Source organism: Rhamphochromis longiceps, linkage group LG23, assembly GCF_057381845.1.
Source record: "Rhamphochromis longiceps isolate RC_006_pf linkage group LG23, R_longiceps_female_GT1.1, whole genome shotgun sequence".
Classification (NCBI taxonomy): domain Eukaryota; kingdom Metazoa; phylum Chordata; class Actinopteri; order Cichliformes; family Cichlidae; genus Rhamphochromis; species Rhamphochromis longiceps.
Window position 1 is genome coordinate 36,365,387 of NC_140578.1, and position 16,212 is coordinate 36,381,598.

Sequence of the window (16,212 nt, forward strand, 5' to 3'; positions counted from 1 at the left end):
CACCTAATTAGGATAATCCTGTAAGTCTAACAAAGAAATTCTGGTTTCAATGCCATGTATTTCTGCCTTCACCAAACAAAGATATTCCTGTTGAATTAACATACAATTATTCCCTCCAAGGCCATGTATTCCTAAATTCACCAAACGCAGATATTCTTGTTGAATAATCATACAATTCTTACTCCAGTGAGTTGAAAATTTACCAATATAAATAAAGAAAAATGTATGCTGTTATCGTACTTGAAAAAACACTCAAACAGATATAGAATAAAACAAAGCACAACTGAATGTTATGTAAAAACGTATTTATTTTTTTCAACAGTGCTTTCAGTATATTTCAGAAGGTCATGGGCAGTGGGGTGAATTTCTGTAAAAAAGCAAACAAACAGAAAAAAACGTGTTGCCAGTTTCTTTAGGGTGCTTTGAGCACCCCAGCAGAGACATTAAAATTCCAGAGTCCAGAAAAAAAGAAAAGTGTCCAGCAGCTTAGTCATTCACGTTCACACCCTGGCTGTCCTGTAAAAGCTTAACTTAACTATTGCACACTAAATAGGGTAGTGCAACAAACAATTGCCTATGTACCCAGACATCGACATTTTACATGGGCTTACTATGATGAACTACAGAAGTCAAAAGTTATTAGAAATGTTACCATCAATGAACAGCGAACTATCAGGTAAAATACCAGTTCCATACTTCAGGTGGAGTGAAAAACACTATAACAAATCTTTTAAAATCCTACAAGACAAAATTTCACCATAGATTCTCAATAATACAGATTCATCTGACTAATATTTACATTTCAAATAATCCCTTATCCACTTCAACTTCATATTGACCGACCAGGTCAAAATGAACCATTCTGTTTTGACTGTTCCTTCTTTTCTCCCTTCTTCCTTTCCTCCCTCTTTCCTTCACTTATTCCTAATTAATTTTAACAGTTCAAACACTAAATATGCAACTCTTTGTAACAGGTGAACGATTATATAGAGGGAAAGGGGTTGAACTACTGGGTTTTTTTTTTTACATGACTCTACAATGCACTTGAACATGTTTAAGAACAAGTTAAACTCATGTCTGGCTTCCCCATTAACAGTCACAGCAAAAGCTTTGTTTTTAGAGACCTTATGCGCTGTGAGCATCGAGAGCCACCGAGTTCAAAAAAGATGCCCTGAATTGCTTCAAAGGTATAACTCATCTGCTTTGGATAATCAATGTTGAGGGCATACAGAAGGCCAAAGAGGTATGCCAAGGCAGTAGAGAGGTCTGGAATGTTATGTAGCACGATGTCCCCTTCCAACACAACAGCATGTTCTCGCACAGACGTATCGGCATCGTCATCTTGCAGGATGGTGAGGATGGCAACTGATGCACCGTTCAACACTGGTTCCAAAATGTCAGTGTCCTGAAGAGAAGAAAAGTAAAATATGAATTATTGAAAGCTAAGAAAAATTAAAGACAAAATACATTTCTAAAGATCTTAACTTTAACCTCTATACCATGATGCTCATTTGACTCATGGAGGTTTTAAAAAGAAAAAGCTTATTTTCCTTTAATTAACGGCACAATATCTTTCACCAACCAACCTTGTGATGAGTTTTGTACAAAAATATTTTCTGCTGTTGAACACCCACTAACAATGCCCAGGTGCTCCTCAGCAGAAAAAAAAGCAGCGAGAGTTATGACAACTGCAATCCTCACCATAAAATTATCTGGACTGCACTGAGGAAGTGGACATTTCCATTTTGGATTAAATCATCTTTTAAAAACATCTCATAGCAATTAGTTTTGCTTGCATTACTTTTTTGTACTTACTAAGCACTTCAGGAAAACCTGTGTTGCATCCTCTCTGAGGAAAATGGGCAGGCCTCTCAGTGCTGCTGTCTTTCGGTGGGACACAATGTCAGATGTCTAAAGAGCATTCAGTGGAAAACAAGCATTTAAATTAGTATAGTAACGTGGTGTACCTACACACAATGCAAAATCAGAACTCTTATAGTAATGAAAATAAAATACAGATCAGGCCCAGCAACATGTAAAACTTAAAAAAACAAAACACCATTTTAACGATTTTACTTTCTTTTTACAAATTAAATAAAATACCGCCAAATAAAAACAAAGTAATGACTGATTACATTCATTTCCATTGATGTGTTTTGGCTGAAGCCAACATTTTTTTCTGTTATGACAAAGGTATACTCTCTTCTAAAAATGTCAGGTAAAGGAGCACTTACCTGTTCATCAAGTTTATCCAAGAGGTCTTCCATGTCCTCACCAAGAGCTCCCTTCTTAGACCGGTATAGTTTCAGCAGGCCAGGCACAAATTTGTTGAGGGATGCATTGAACGTCCCTAGGAGGTCTTTGCTTGTGATCCGATGAAATTCTTCAGATATCTAAACAAGACAATAACCAAAATATTGCCATTTATTCAGCACAGAAAATTTCTGGGTAGCTGCCTTGTACAGTCTGCACCATGTTATATGCCTGACTGTGTTATCAACCGCAAAACCTACTTCAAAAATCTCTCATGAATACACATTTTGCACAGGAATAGAAACACCCTCCACAAAAAACAGTATCAATATGCAAATACATATTATGTTCTACGTTGCACCAAAATCTGTGACGAATCAGATTATGTGACCTGCCTTAGTATTCTTTCCCTAAAAATCTCAGTCTATAGAAGTCCTATTTCCAGCACTAAAATAAAAAAAACATACATGCTAAGTCAAAAATTATGTGATTGACTTTCTGTTTCACAGGAAGAACAATTTTGATTTAGCATGGGGACTCTTTTCTTGTACTGGCAGAAATGTTCAGGGTAAGAATATTATGACAGGTCAAATAATCTAATGGGTCACAGATTTCAATGTGGACTGGTTGCACAAGGTATAATAAAGTTGGCCAATGCATTACACCAGCAAATACTGTACTACTTCAATAATAGTCCATCTAGTATAAGTCATGCCCAATTTGAATAATAATTAAATTATAAATAAATTTGGACACTCTTACCTCCTCAGAGGAAAACAGCCCAGGCCATCTCTCCTGGACCTCAGATACCATAGGTTGACACTCCACAACCTCTCTCCGCCTGAGAGAAAATGTCAGCGCCATCTTCTGCTGTATGACTTTCAAGTTCTTTTGTTTCTTCTTCATTTCACTGACCAGAGCAACTCTTTCCTCTTCAAGAGTAGAATCATCATGGTGCTGTGGATAATCTGGGACATGATTGACCTCTCCACGTTTGGGCTTTTTAAGGGTGAAAGGACTGCTGGCTTCATCTTCTCCTTTCCTTTTCCTGTTTACATTTACTTCATTGCAGCCTGCCCGACGAAGCTTTGATCTGTAGTTTCCAAGTTTGTGCTTGATACTTGCTTTCCATCCCTCGTAGCCTGTGATGCTACCTGGCTCCTTCAGGCATGGATATTTGAGAACCAGTGCAGAAGCCACTGACTCAACCTCATCTTTCTCAGGGTAGGCTTTAATTTCAAACACTGCCTCTGCAATTTTATCCAAAATCTCCATCTTCATGTCTCTTGTTACTGCAAGGCCCTTCTTAGATTTTTCATATGTCACATTAGCCTTACACAATTTCAGTTCAACATCATGTGAAAACTTGGGAATAGAAAATGGAGAGGGCCACTCTGACACATGTCTTAAGTTCATCTGGATAGTATCGGTCCAGCTAGGCCTGAAATCATCAGAGTGCACACTTATTGTGTCCTGGGAAGAGACTGAAGCAGAGGACACTGAAGCAATGGATTGGTTAAGTGTAGATGAATCACAGTTCCACATTATATGCAGGACTGCACGCTCAGCTGGTAATTCAGATATTGCTGTAAGATTGCATATTGCATTTCCGAAATCTGGATCCTCAAACTGTAGTGAGAAGTCACCTGCAAGTTCAAGTCTTTCTTTAAGTATATCAATCAATTGTCCCACAGATGCTGGTACTTCAGGAAGCTGGACTCGCCGGGCTTCTCTGGAGGAAAGAACTACCCGAAGTAACAAAGTCTGAAAAGAGGAGAAAAAAAAGTTGGCAGAAAATCAATAGCCAAACACAATTAGAAGACAGTTGACACCTATACCATACAGCTGCCTTTTTCCAGATGAATCTGCTGACTACATTTGATTTGCAAATGATTTAGTCTACAAATGTAAAAAACACACACACACAAAATTTTTTTAAATAAAGCTCAAGTCTATATCCAAGTTTTCATTTTCTTCAGCCACTGTACTCAACTGGCCTACACTTGGGAAAACCTTCAATTCATTCAGCACAAAACTAATGCTTAATGAGGAGAAAACAAAGGAGAGAGAGATAATTTGGTGAGGATAGCAGAGTGATAGAAGAAAGAAGTGTGTGGAGAAGAAAAGAAAAAGCAAGGGGAAATGAGTTTTGAAGTAGAGTACAATAGAGAAAAAGGGTGGGTGAGAGGGGAGATCAGAATAGGAGACAGGGTGGAGGGGAGAGAACATACCATTATAAAGTTGCTTTAATAGAGAAGGTACGTCCTTGGGGTCACCATCAGCTTTCCACCAACTGTGTATGCTGTTAGAGGGTGATAATCCGTCAGCACATCTGGATCCAGCACAAGAAGGTCTGCACAGGTGTGTTCAACAAGCTCATAGGACCTGAAATGTTCAATGTACCAGGAACTCAGTCTTTTACAAATGAATGTCACCTCCTCTGCATTGACAAGAATGGTCACAATCTTGTGGAATTCTGGGAGGCCACTGCATTGCCCAGCAGATAAAATCATGCCCGCCACATACTGTGTCCCAAAAAAATGAACGGTTTTAGACAGAGACACACTGTCTAGATGAGGGTACTTCTTTTGTATTTCACACTTGATTGATGGATCCAATTCTGAAACCCTGACCACTTTCACATTGTCAACATAGAGCTTTGGTTTTAAAAGGTTCCCACTATCCAGATGGTATGCCATCATTTGCTGGTGTTTCAAGGAAAGAGTTAGCAGCACATTTTTCCAGTTGTGAGTGTCATGGACCACCTTTTTAAAGAAGCTATGTTTTGCTTCAAATCTCATCGTCCACAATTCCACTAACGGCCCATAGCAGCGTATAAGATGTGGGTAGTGGTCAATGAAGTGGTGTTTTGGCCTTAGTCTGAAGTCCGGAAAGGTACTGGTAAGCAACAAGCGATGATCCAGTAGTTTGCAAGATAAATAACACAATGCTTCCTCAGTGAGTCTGTTTGAGACAACAATGTCAACAATTTCCTTGAGGTCCATTAAAATCTCCCAAGCTGGCTCCTGTTCTGGTATCTTACATCCAATTATAAAAGGAAGTAAGCGCAGCAGTGTCCAATTTTCATGTCCATTACCAAAAACTGTTCCTTTCTCAAAGCTTGTTTTTGGAATTTTTTGAGGCTTGTTTACTTTGTCCGAATATTTGTAGGGAAATGATTTTATGAAGTTGTTTAATGTATCAAATGTAATGAACCCTTTTGAGATCAGCTTTTTTAAACATAAGGACAACTCCAAAGGAATGACGCCTTCAAAAAGGTCATGCAAAATATCTGGAGGAAATCCGGTTATTGGGTGAAAGAATAGTAAATGTTTGCTCAGTACACATTCCCTTTTTACCCCATTAACACTTTGGAGGTTGTCAGTTTGCCTAAGCTCTTCCAGAAATGAATTGTGTTGATCAACACCCCTCAATTGGAAGTCATTAACTTCAGTCGTTGCAATTTTGTCCCGACTTATCAAACAAAAGCGACAGAACTTGTCAACAGTAAAACTTTCATAAAAGCCTGCCAGACCATGTGCACCAAGGTTATCTGCGCTCACACAATATACAGTGCCCTTAATAAACTGGCTTACAACTTCCACAAAAATTCCCTCTTCTTCTAGACACCTTATATCTTTAATCAGTGGCTCAAAAAACTTTTCATAACCATATTGTTTGACATCCACACTTTTACCTAAGAGAGCAAGCTGAATTGAACAAAGATTAGATCGAAATCTGGGTGGTAAATTAAGAACTACCCAATATACTGCAGTAATCTTGTGACGTTTTCTAGAGGTGCCCAGTGGGTTACAAACTTCAAAATCATCAATATACAACCCCAAACTGATACATAAGTTTTGTTGTCCCAGTAACTTATTGCCCTTGTAGTACTTGCCGTCTTGAAATGACTTAAAGTGTCCAGATAAAGCTTCTTGATTAAATACAATTTGGTCCAAAAAATCTGCCCGTCCCAGTAAAGTCTCAAGTATCTTAGTGACAGATATATAAACAAAAGAGTTTTTATGAGCTGTGTTGTACAGATACTCTGTGGGTTCTACAACAGAAAACTGCTCTTTGAAATATATATTCCTTCTGTGATCTGTAGATAGGGAACCTTTCTCCGATGTTGTTAAAAGCAGTGGATTAGTTTGAACTAGGGCATTAGAAATGTCTTGCAAAACACAATCATTTACTTCTATTTCATGCTTTGAAAGGATCTCTTTTACACTGGTGAGAGTATGAATGTTAGAGAAAGAGAGCAGGTTATGGAAATCCTCTACAATCTTTTGTGTTGCAGCTCGAGAAACATGCAACACTGTTTGCATACACAGAAAGAGAGATGCCAGTTTGTGTTCAAGTGTCTCACTATCCACATCCTTTACAATCTTGTCAAGCTCATCTGGTCTCACAAAATTATAAGCTGATGTTCCTGCTTCACAATCAGATTGCTCACTTTCAATTATCTCATCTTCAGAAACAGTTCTTGCAATTGTTCGAAAATCCTCAAGTGTACAATTTTTATGGTTTCGACTTCTGTGAGAACTGAAGGTTGGGCGAATGTTTGTTTTAAAATTACACCTTAAAAAGGGACATTGTACGGTTTCTCGGTTCTTTAAATGATGTCCAAGATGGTTCCAAAAGGTTTTCTCACTGCAAATCTCCTTAAAGTCACACAATTCACACTGAAATGTGGAATTTTTGTGGATTTTTACTATTGAGTGTGACCTTGAGAGGTGTGATCGTAATGCTCCAGGTGTTTTAAATACACATACACAGTCTGTGTGAATGCATGGCCAATGTGCACCTTGTCCGTGATGAAGGCGGAAATGTTTCAAAAGAGTCTCTTGACTGGAGCTTGTGAATTTGCAAAATCGGCACTGCATGAAATCCACCCCTGAAACACAAGAGACATAGTCAATTTTGCCAAAAGCACTTTTGCAATGGGATAAAACATCCATATCTAACACACAGAAGGAATCCATAGATGCAGGAGCTGAATACATCAACAAGCCAAAACCAGAGACATCATGAAAAAAATATGTAAGGAATCATATTAACTTACATATGACCACTTGTCTACTATATCAAGTATATGATTGATAACATACATGACATGTAACATAAATGCAAGCTTGAATTCAAACATTTTTTTGTTACTATGATAAAAAAATGCAATAACTATAGAAAAAAATAATACTATCTGTAACACAATATACATCAGCAACACACAATCATTCCTTAAATATTGTCTCCTTCCCCATTATGTAAAAAGCTCTGAAAATGTAGCAATCTTATAATACAGAGCATGAAGTACAACTTTAATTTGCGTGTGACATTAACTTACAGTACATTAGGCAATCTTACACCAGCTGACAAACTGTCAAGTCAGCTTTAAACATTACTTTAAAGTAACAGTGCTGCACCGGATAAACGGTGACTATTGAAAAAGTGAAAAAACAATATTAGACAATATGCAAGTTACTTATATCACTGTCATATAATTGGCGCACATATCCTACACCGACCCATGAAAGCGTCTCCATGACAACGCGTGCTTGGCCCAGTTTGTTGTCAATGTTAACATAACGTTTTCATGCAAAGATAACATTGAAACTGGTTACAAAACGGGTAATAAGCTAATAAGTTTTACCATGGCAGAAGTGCTGTAAAAAGCCAGTGTGAGATACCGTCATTTAGTGATGTCTGTCTAAATATCAGAGTGTTTAACATTAAACATTACTTTTTGCGCTGGCCACTACTCTGAGCTAAAGCCTTCAGAGGCTGCTTGTAGCCCGATTACGACACAGCGGCGCGACGAAGGCTGCCCAAATTCATAGTGGACTCCTCTAAATTTGTCCGAGAAATACGTCCTCCTTATAATAAGCATCTCTTAAAATGTTTGCAATATTGAAACATTTCAATATAATGTAGAAAAAAAACGAGAGAAAAAAAGTTACGGATCGGACTCCCCGATCCTTATTGCGCATGTGCAAATTCTACCTGTGGAATTAGTTTTAATATTACTCTTTCTGGGTCACAAAATAAACTTTTAAGATATTTTCAGGCGTTAATGTAGCTATGTAAATTGCTAATATCTGTTCAGTTTATTAAGACAACATATACTTGCAAGAGTGCGCCGACGCTTTCGGAGACGTCTGTTACCCACCAGCTCGATAGCTAGCCAAGGGGGGGGGGGGGGGGGGGGGGGTGTCAATTAAGTCACTTAGATAACTTAAAAATGCTATTGTTGGCCTTTTTCAGTGTTTTACTAGTTCCATTCTCCCGGGTCCTCAGGAGGATGCAGCCTAGGCGCTTGTAGAAAATCTTAATAACACATGTAGTTAGCTTACCTGCTAGGGTAAATGGTCGGCAGCTCCAGCACCTGTCCAAAAGAATTATACACTCCAACTGCAGAAGTGAAAATCCTCAATGGTCGAAAAATTGCAATTTGCATCCAAATCCAGCCACGATGGTTCAAATTTTCTTAGGAGGTTTTTAGTCTAGAACACATGGTAAACCACTATCACACAGCTCAGGTCTGCTCAGGCTCAGTTGAAAGTCCGTTTGGTTTAGTTCAAACTTGTTCAGACCACATGTGCCAGTCATCTACGGGGTTTCCCACTGGTTCCCAACTTGACTCAGAAACTCTGCTCAAAAGTTGATAATCTTTGTTATGCTGTCTAGAAAATCTTAGTTAGGACAACAATGAAAGAAATTTGTTGGGTAGACAAGCTTTTTTAGGTTGTAAATAGAAAGTTTTATTTCTAAGTCAGTTTAATTTAAAAACTTTAGTGAAATCAACAATTGCTAGTTATCGTTTTTACAGTGCAGAAGAAAAGAAAAATGTGCTAAAGCAAAACTTTAAAAAAAATTGTGTTTACTGGATAATATCTCCGAGATCTCGCTTTTTCTTCTGTTTGCTTTTGCTAATTTAAGCAGGCAGTCGCTGCCATGTCTCTCATCTGATTGCTATACTTCAGGACTCCCTCTGGATAATGTTGACCCCACAGTTTTTTTAAGCATTCCCCTCATTGCATGTAGTGATTTCTAGTATACATCTCACATTATGTACTTGTTTGTCAGTTCTGAGGCTTCAAAGACTTACATTTACATTTACTTACATTACATTTAGTTTAATAACCTCTGAATACAGTGCTATGAAAAAGCATTCTATTTAAGCGATTTCTTGATTCAACTGATCTGGCAGTAATCAGGCTGGGGTTTGGTTCATTCAGTTAAGCTCAGCTTCGTGAACTTAACAGACTACAGCGGACTATTTTCAGATTTAAAGACTGCATTTTGTATTTTCTTGGGTTATCTTTGTTTAATTTAAAAATGTATTGGTTGATCTGAAACATGTAAGTGTGGCAACTATGCAGCAGGATAACGTTTATACGATTGGGGAAACCTGCAGTCAGCTGAGACTGAAGAAGTCACTTGGATGAGTGACGAAATGTTTCCTCAGCAAAACTCTACGTCCAGATGAACAGAATCAACTTTTGGAGATAACGCACCATGTTACAAAACTTCATCAACTCTTTTTTTCTTGAACATGACACAGAGTTCAGTGTACCCGCATGCCCTCTACAGCCACCAGATCTCAGCTGTCATCTCTGCAGCAACTTTGTGAGATTATCATATGTATATGGACCAAACTCTTTGGGGAATCTTGTCTAATCTGTTCCATGAACAATTAAGGAATTTCAGAAGACAAAAGCAGGTCCAACGTGGTACCAGCAAGTGGCCAGTAAGGGTAGGATAGTATCACCAGTATTCTATTCAGCCAATCTCCTCAGTAGATACACAGATATAGATATATTATCAGATTGGCTCCATATGAAAGATCTTTTCCTATTCCTACTCATAGATTGTCTGAACTCGTAGTCAGGCTTATCAGTATGGTTTTCTAGTTTTTTCCTCATGCATGACCTTTTTACCTCATGGAATTCACCATACACCTGCCCCTTGCCTCCATGCTTCACTTTCGCTGACTGACCAGTGTGCATGACCTCTGCATGAAAAAAAAGTCTTGGATTAAAGTTTTGAATTTTACTCAGCTTCTGGGTGTACCTCCTTCTCTGTGGACCATTACAAGTGCTATAGCTCAGTCTTGACCTTAAGGAAGTTCAGACCAGCAGAGAGAATCTGCATTGGATGGTGGGAGTAGTAAACAAGTACTGCTTAAGATTGATGCGCAACCCCTGAGCTACCCCAGTGGAGCTGCTCTGTGCAAGGCTGTCGTGGTAATGGGCGGCTCCCAGAGGGGAATCTGTGTTTGTTTGTTCTTCCTTCCTCTCTGCAGCTGAAAGCCAAAGCTGTCATAGATGCTTTGAGTTGGTTAAATAAAGATTACATTTTATTATTACATAATAAGGATTATGCAGTAATGACCTGAGTGGAGAGTGTGCTGTAACTTATAGTGCATATGGTATTTGTACTGTATTTAGCAGAGACTGTTTGGTCTCTACAATTTGACAAATCGTGCGGGGTTATTTCCCTCTGTAATTTAATGATATTACAAGTAAGCTCACACACACACATGCAGAAATTTAAATCCTCTGAATGTATTCATGTGCACATGGCCATTTAAGGGCAGGGTCAACTCCAGCACAGCACCCGTGGGTTAAATGCTTCACTTCAAGTGCACATCAGCAGCCCGCACTCCAAACCTCCTGGCTCTCCAGCTCCAGCTGAGAGCCTCCCATTGGTATTTGGGTATCAAACCAATGACCTTTTCAGCTTGATTCCAATGGTTAGACCTTGAGTTCAGCTGGTTTACCCCTGCCAATGCCCGGTAGACGTTTACATGAGCAGCACTCTTAGCCTGGACTATTATCTAAATGTGAACACACTTGACTTAATATGCTTCAATAAATCTCAATCAGGAAACCTACCGTCATGACCTGTGATTAAGTAGTAAAATCACCCAAGTGTCATAAACAAGTTTTTCTCAACTAATTTCTATAAATGTGGCTAGAGTACATATGTCTGATAGTCACATTCAATTTTTTTTATTGTACTCTCAAGTGAGAAAATGAAAGAAACACAATTTACTTTCAGGGGGTTGCAGGAGTTCACTTTTTTTTTTAAAGCACTTCAGTTGGACTAGAACACCCTTGGGTTTGCAAGCTTATTAGACACAAGTACAATGTGATTCATTATACTTTAGTCAAGTCTCTAAACACATTTAGCAAAATATGCAATGGTTTGAAATTGAATTTCCTCCAGAAAACAGCAACACTAACAGGAAAGTGGTGTTGCTAAATACGATCAACCAACCAGTCAACTGTCAATTAATGGAACACTGTGAATGCTGATGTCATATGTCAGATTTATAGGACACGAGTAATGTATATGAACAGTATAGCGTTAAAATCATGGGCTTTTTTCAGAAAAAAACACTCAAAGCTTCTTATGTGACAGCACAAGCCTAAAGCTAAAACGCCACTCACATAATTAAAGACTTACTTCTGTATTGTATTAACTGGCAGCAGATTAACTTTGTTTAATAATGTACTACCAGTGAAAAATAGTACACTTGACATCAGACAGATTCACCACTCATTGGTGACATTGATTACAAAAAACCAAGCTGGTCATTGCCAGAATGCTTAAATTGAAAAGCAAAATAAGACTTTAAAAATGTGGGTATGCACATATTTGTGTGTGTGTGTAAACTATGTTATATATTTAATTCAAATTTCTACCAGTTGTGCTCATAATAGCCTAGATGCATAAAACCAGTTTGAAGAAAATTTGGTAAATGTGTTATCTACTTCTGGATAGTTATGGGTGCAGTTATTGTGACTTGTTAAAGTTGTGTCCTCAGATGATATGCATTGCCATATAGAGAAAACTTAACCATCTTTTTTTTCTTTTCATTTCTTCTTTTTTGTTTTGTTTGCAGATCAACCTTTGCTTCCCATGCTACTTCTGCACTGGCCTGCACCCATCGTAGTAAAAGTTTTACACTTAGAAACAACAAAGCTTTATAAAAGTGATATGCAAATCCTTTTAGTGTCATTAAAAAAAAAACTCCATTAGTGCTATTTTTGGGGGGCACAGATTACCTCTAAAAGTCTCTGGTTAATCATCGTCTCTGGGGCATTTGTTTTCCTCTGATGGTGCCCACAATAATAATGGCTGCCATTATGATTTACAAGTGCTTTGTTTTGCAATGCATGGGTTTATTTAATGTTTACACACAGCCACCCACACTTGTAGCAGGTATCCTGAATGAATGCAATGATAGTTGCAAATAGGAGCTGAATTTGGTTAAAGAAAAGGGACGAAAATGACAATCTCAAGTATTTCTTGAGATTGTATGTTGCAAGTTGGTATTTTGAATGGAAGTGGTTATACTTTTTAATATCAGGTAGAAATTGGATTTTGTTAAAGTCCCCCCCCCTTTTTTTTTTTAAAGGAAAAAAAAAAGGAATTTTGATTATCCGGTACAACTAAACAGAAATTTGTGGAAAGTCAGAATGCATGAATAAGACAATATGAGCATGATTATGTCCAAGTCTGGACATTGTCTACTGTCAGACTCCACTGTTTTATCCATCTCTTCTGTGATTGGTTGATCAATAAAGAGGGTTTTTTTTGGTCCTTTTTAGGTGTGTGAAACTGGAAAAAAGCCAGACTGATGTTACCAGTAGAAATGCACTAATTGACCAGCCAGGAACTGGAATTAACCAATTGCCAGTCTTCTTAGCTCTGACCAATAACCAGCAAGTCAACCTACCATATGTCTGTTCATTTACATACAGTATGTCCTCACATATTTTTGCTAAAGTAAGCCACAGGGAAGAAAAAATGTTCAACAATAAAAAACAAATCTGATCAGATACGTACATCACCATTAAGTCACCAAGCTGGGCATGGGCACTTTAGAGAAGCTAACAAAGGTAATGTAGCTAAACCTAAAGCTGCTCAGAGCTCAGAGCCAGCCTTAAACGGTTGTGGGCAAAAGACCTGCAACTGACAAATAAAGGCTATCTCATCATCTCATCATCATCAAACCAGCAGCCAGTGTGAACCTTGAAGCTCAAAGGATCAAAGCAGTTTGGAGAAAAACTGCAGAGACGAGTGAAAAAGAGAAAAGGGTTGGTGTCCTGTTACTTGGTGAAAGGATAAACGTACTGGACAATGATGTGAGTTTTTAACATTTGCTTTTGTTTGGTAATGTAAAAAATGCCACGTAGAGGTGGAAGTACAGCAACTCCTTTTCAGTTAGGCATGTATGTGGCACTGAATGGCGAAGGAGTTAAACTTTTTATTTAAGAAAATAATCCTACCTAATTAATTAAGTACCTAAAATAGTACTCATTACACAGAATCCCCCTGCAGACTCATACATTACATTACTGGATCATAATTAATGAATAATTACTGCATAAATCACTCTAATGTTGTACCTAAAGATGATTTTAATTACAACCTACTGCTGGGTAAGTTGTAATCCATTTGAATATAGTACATTAAAACTGTACTTGAGTAAATTTACTATGTTAAAACCTACCGTTGATCCTAAACGTGCTATCATGCAATGCCGCTTTGCCATTCATATTTCATGGGAAGACATTTGGAGACAACCCTGTCGAAAAGCTGCAAGACACAAAACTTTTATACACCATTAGAACAAGTCTTTGTTGCAACACATCTTCTCAGCTCTCTTTATTTCCACCTCTTTATGGTTCAGCTATCAAGCAATGGAAGTGATGCTGAAGTCATTAGCTTTATTACATTTAAGGAAAATTTTAACACATGGAGCCACATTTAGCAACCAGTGTGGTGGCAAGTTATTATTCTAAATCAGCTACCGAACTGATAATGAAAAAAATTGTGCTTTCTGAGGGAATCTGAGGGAAATGAAAATGAAGCATGTAATAAAACTGAATATTCCTCAGATAAACCTGTTTGTTTGTTGTGTGTATTTGTGTAGTTATGTGTGTGTGTGTTCCTCTATCTCTTTGCAATGTGAACAAAAAGAGCTGCTTTCTGGCATGATTATTGTTTGCATGTGTGTGTGTGAGAGTGAAAGAGAGAAAGACAAAGAGCGTGTGAGAGAAAGTGCTACTGCCTGCAGGTGTGCACCATGACACTGCTAAACTGCAGCGGTCTTCGTGTTAGGCCCACAACTTTTCACTTTCACAAGAGCCGGCAGGTGGTGAAATTTTGTAAGGGGAACTTGGAAGTCATCTGACACTCTGTGCTGTAGTCATGCTTTTCTAAGTGAAATTGAATTAAAGCCAAGGCCAGGAAAAAAGGGGAGCACAAACAAGTCATACTTATATAATTATTGTCTATACAACACAAATGTAGTTACTGCTGTTTGTTGATAAGAAGCCACTGAGGGCTTTATAACTGCACCTGTCCTGTAGGTTACATAAGTAACTGGGTCAAGCTAAATGGCAGTGATACAAGTTGTAGAGGATTTGTCTTTTGCAACAGACAGAAAAAAAAGTATTGTGACGATGTTTAGTGATGACACTAAAGATCACAAATTATTTATTAAAAAAGCTAGAGATACATAATATTGGCAGATACTAAATAATAATTTGTGGGGTTTCACAAGGTTCTGAACTGGACCCCAAACCATTCATATAAATTATATCCACAAAGCAAATATTAAAATTGACTTTATTCATTGACGAGATAAATTTATCTTGCTTTTGGAAAAGTCTAGAACAGGTGCTGAAAACAGTGGATAAGAAATTGAAAGTTCAAATAAGACTTATTTAAAGAGAAACAGTGTATAAAACTGATTTTTTTTGTTTGATAATTGACCATAAATTATGTTGAAATGTCATATAAAATATAAAAGAAGAAATATACATAGAAATGAACAAAAATCTAAAAGCAAATATAAAAGATACCTTCTTGAAAGAGGTCAGATTGTTTAGCACCTTTTTGCGATGTACATAGCAAACAACAGTACTATAAAACAAAGATGTGACTGTCATTGTTCATTTTTGTCTTTAATGTCTGATTTCTTTATATGTTTCTTAAATATGTTTTTTTCTTTGGTGGTTGATTTGGCTAAAAATGGCGCCATTTAGATTGTGCTATTTAAAAAGAGCAGGTATAATCAGCTGAAGCTTTCAGTCAAAAGTGAATATAATTATTTTCATCTTGGGAATGAAATAAAAACTTTAAATAACGGTAAAAAATGACCAAAATATGAATAATTATAATTATCATCAGAACCTTGTATTTCTCTAAAAATCCAATTAATCTTTTTTCCAAAATCTTGTTGGATTTCTTTTTTTTTTATTACATATGCTCGGGGTTTTCACAGTCTGCCACTGTCATTAGTTTAAATGTTCTCATACTGTCAAAATTATAAGTCTGCCATATGGGCAATTAATAGTCCTAGTTTATCCTGTATTAACTATGGATGTGTAGACACCTGTGATTTGATTACTGAAGAAAACATTCTAATATTTTATTGAAAGTATTCCCGTGTTATTTATTAACATTTTCATCATTTGTTGTGGACAATAGAAATGTGAAAGTCTTGAATTGTGTACATTACACAATTAAATTTAAGTATACTTTGTATTAACAGCTAGTTTGGAACCGAATGACTTGTAACCACCAGAGGAGATACAAATTTCATCACATATCATAGTAACTGTAACCTGTTGAACACTGCCATTCAGATTTTAGTCTTTTGATAAATAAAAGTGGTAAATAAAAATGAAAGCTCAGTCAGTCTTTAATGTTGCCTTAGATAGATAGACACTTGGTTACAAAAACATCTCAGAAAAGTAATAAATATCATCTTAAGTCTTTGAGACTTTTGGACAGATGTCTCTGTGTCAAGACAAAACTGCATCCACCTTGATCCTAAATTTATACTCTTAAGTGGCTTGTGTGGGTGGGGGTAAAAGAAAAGAAGCACTTCGTGACAGCTTGAGTCATCCTTGGCTTATCATGAGTGCTCTCGCAGTT

General features: G+C 37.4%; 1 protein-coding gene and 1 long non-coding RNA gene across 2 annotated transcripts in view; one reads left to right on the forward strand and one right to left on the reverse strand.

Moving 5' to 3' along the window:
- The window catches only part of LOC146642502 (uncharacterized), a 501,695-nt gene that overhangs the window by 102,471 nt on the left and 383,012 nt on the right, over nt 1–16,212 (forward strand). The window lies entirely within an intron of this gene.
- LOC146642504 (sterile alpha motif domain-containing protein 3-like) lies at nt 237–4,934 on the reverse strand. Its single transcript, XM_085398360.1, has 5 exons — nt 4,485–4,934; nt 3,016–4,017; nt 2,235–2,393; nt 1,816–1,911; nt 237–1,405 (listed from the first exon to the last, which is right to left on the reverse strand). Exons 1-5 carry the CDS (start codon nt 4,485–4,487, stop codon nt 1,097–1,099), a joined length of 1,569 nt encoding a protein of 522 aa, XP_085254486.1. The 5' UTR covers nt 4,488–4,934; the 3' UTR covers nt 237–1,096.

Bases quoted from the DNA above. Each gene is read 5' to 3' on its own strand.
- LOC146642504 (XM_085398360.1), bottom strand. The intron at 2,394-3,015 runs GTAAGAGTGTCC...TGTCTTGTTTAG, and splicing joins GGCTGTTTTCCTCTGAGGAG to ATATCTGAAGAATTTCATCG. The intron at 1,912-2,234 runs GTAAGTGCTCCT...AATGCTCTTTAG, and splicing joins TGGATAAACTTGATGAACAG to ACATCTGACATTGTGTCCCA.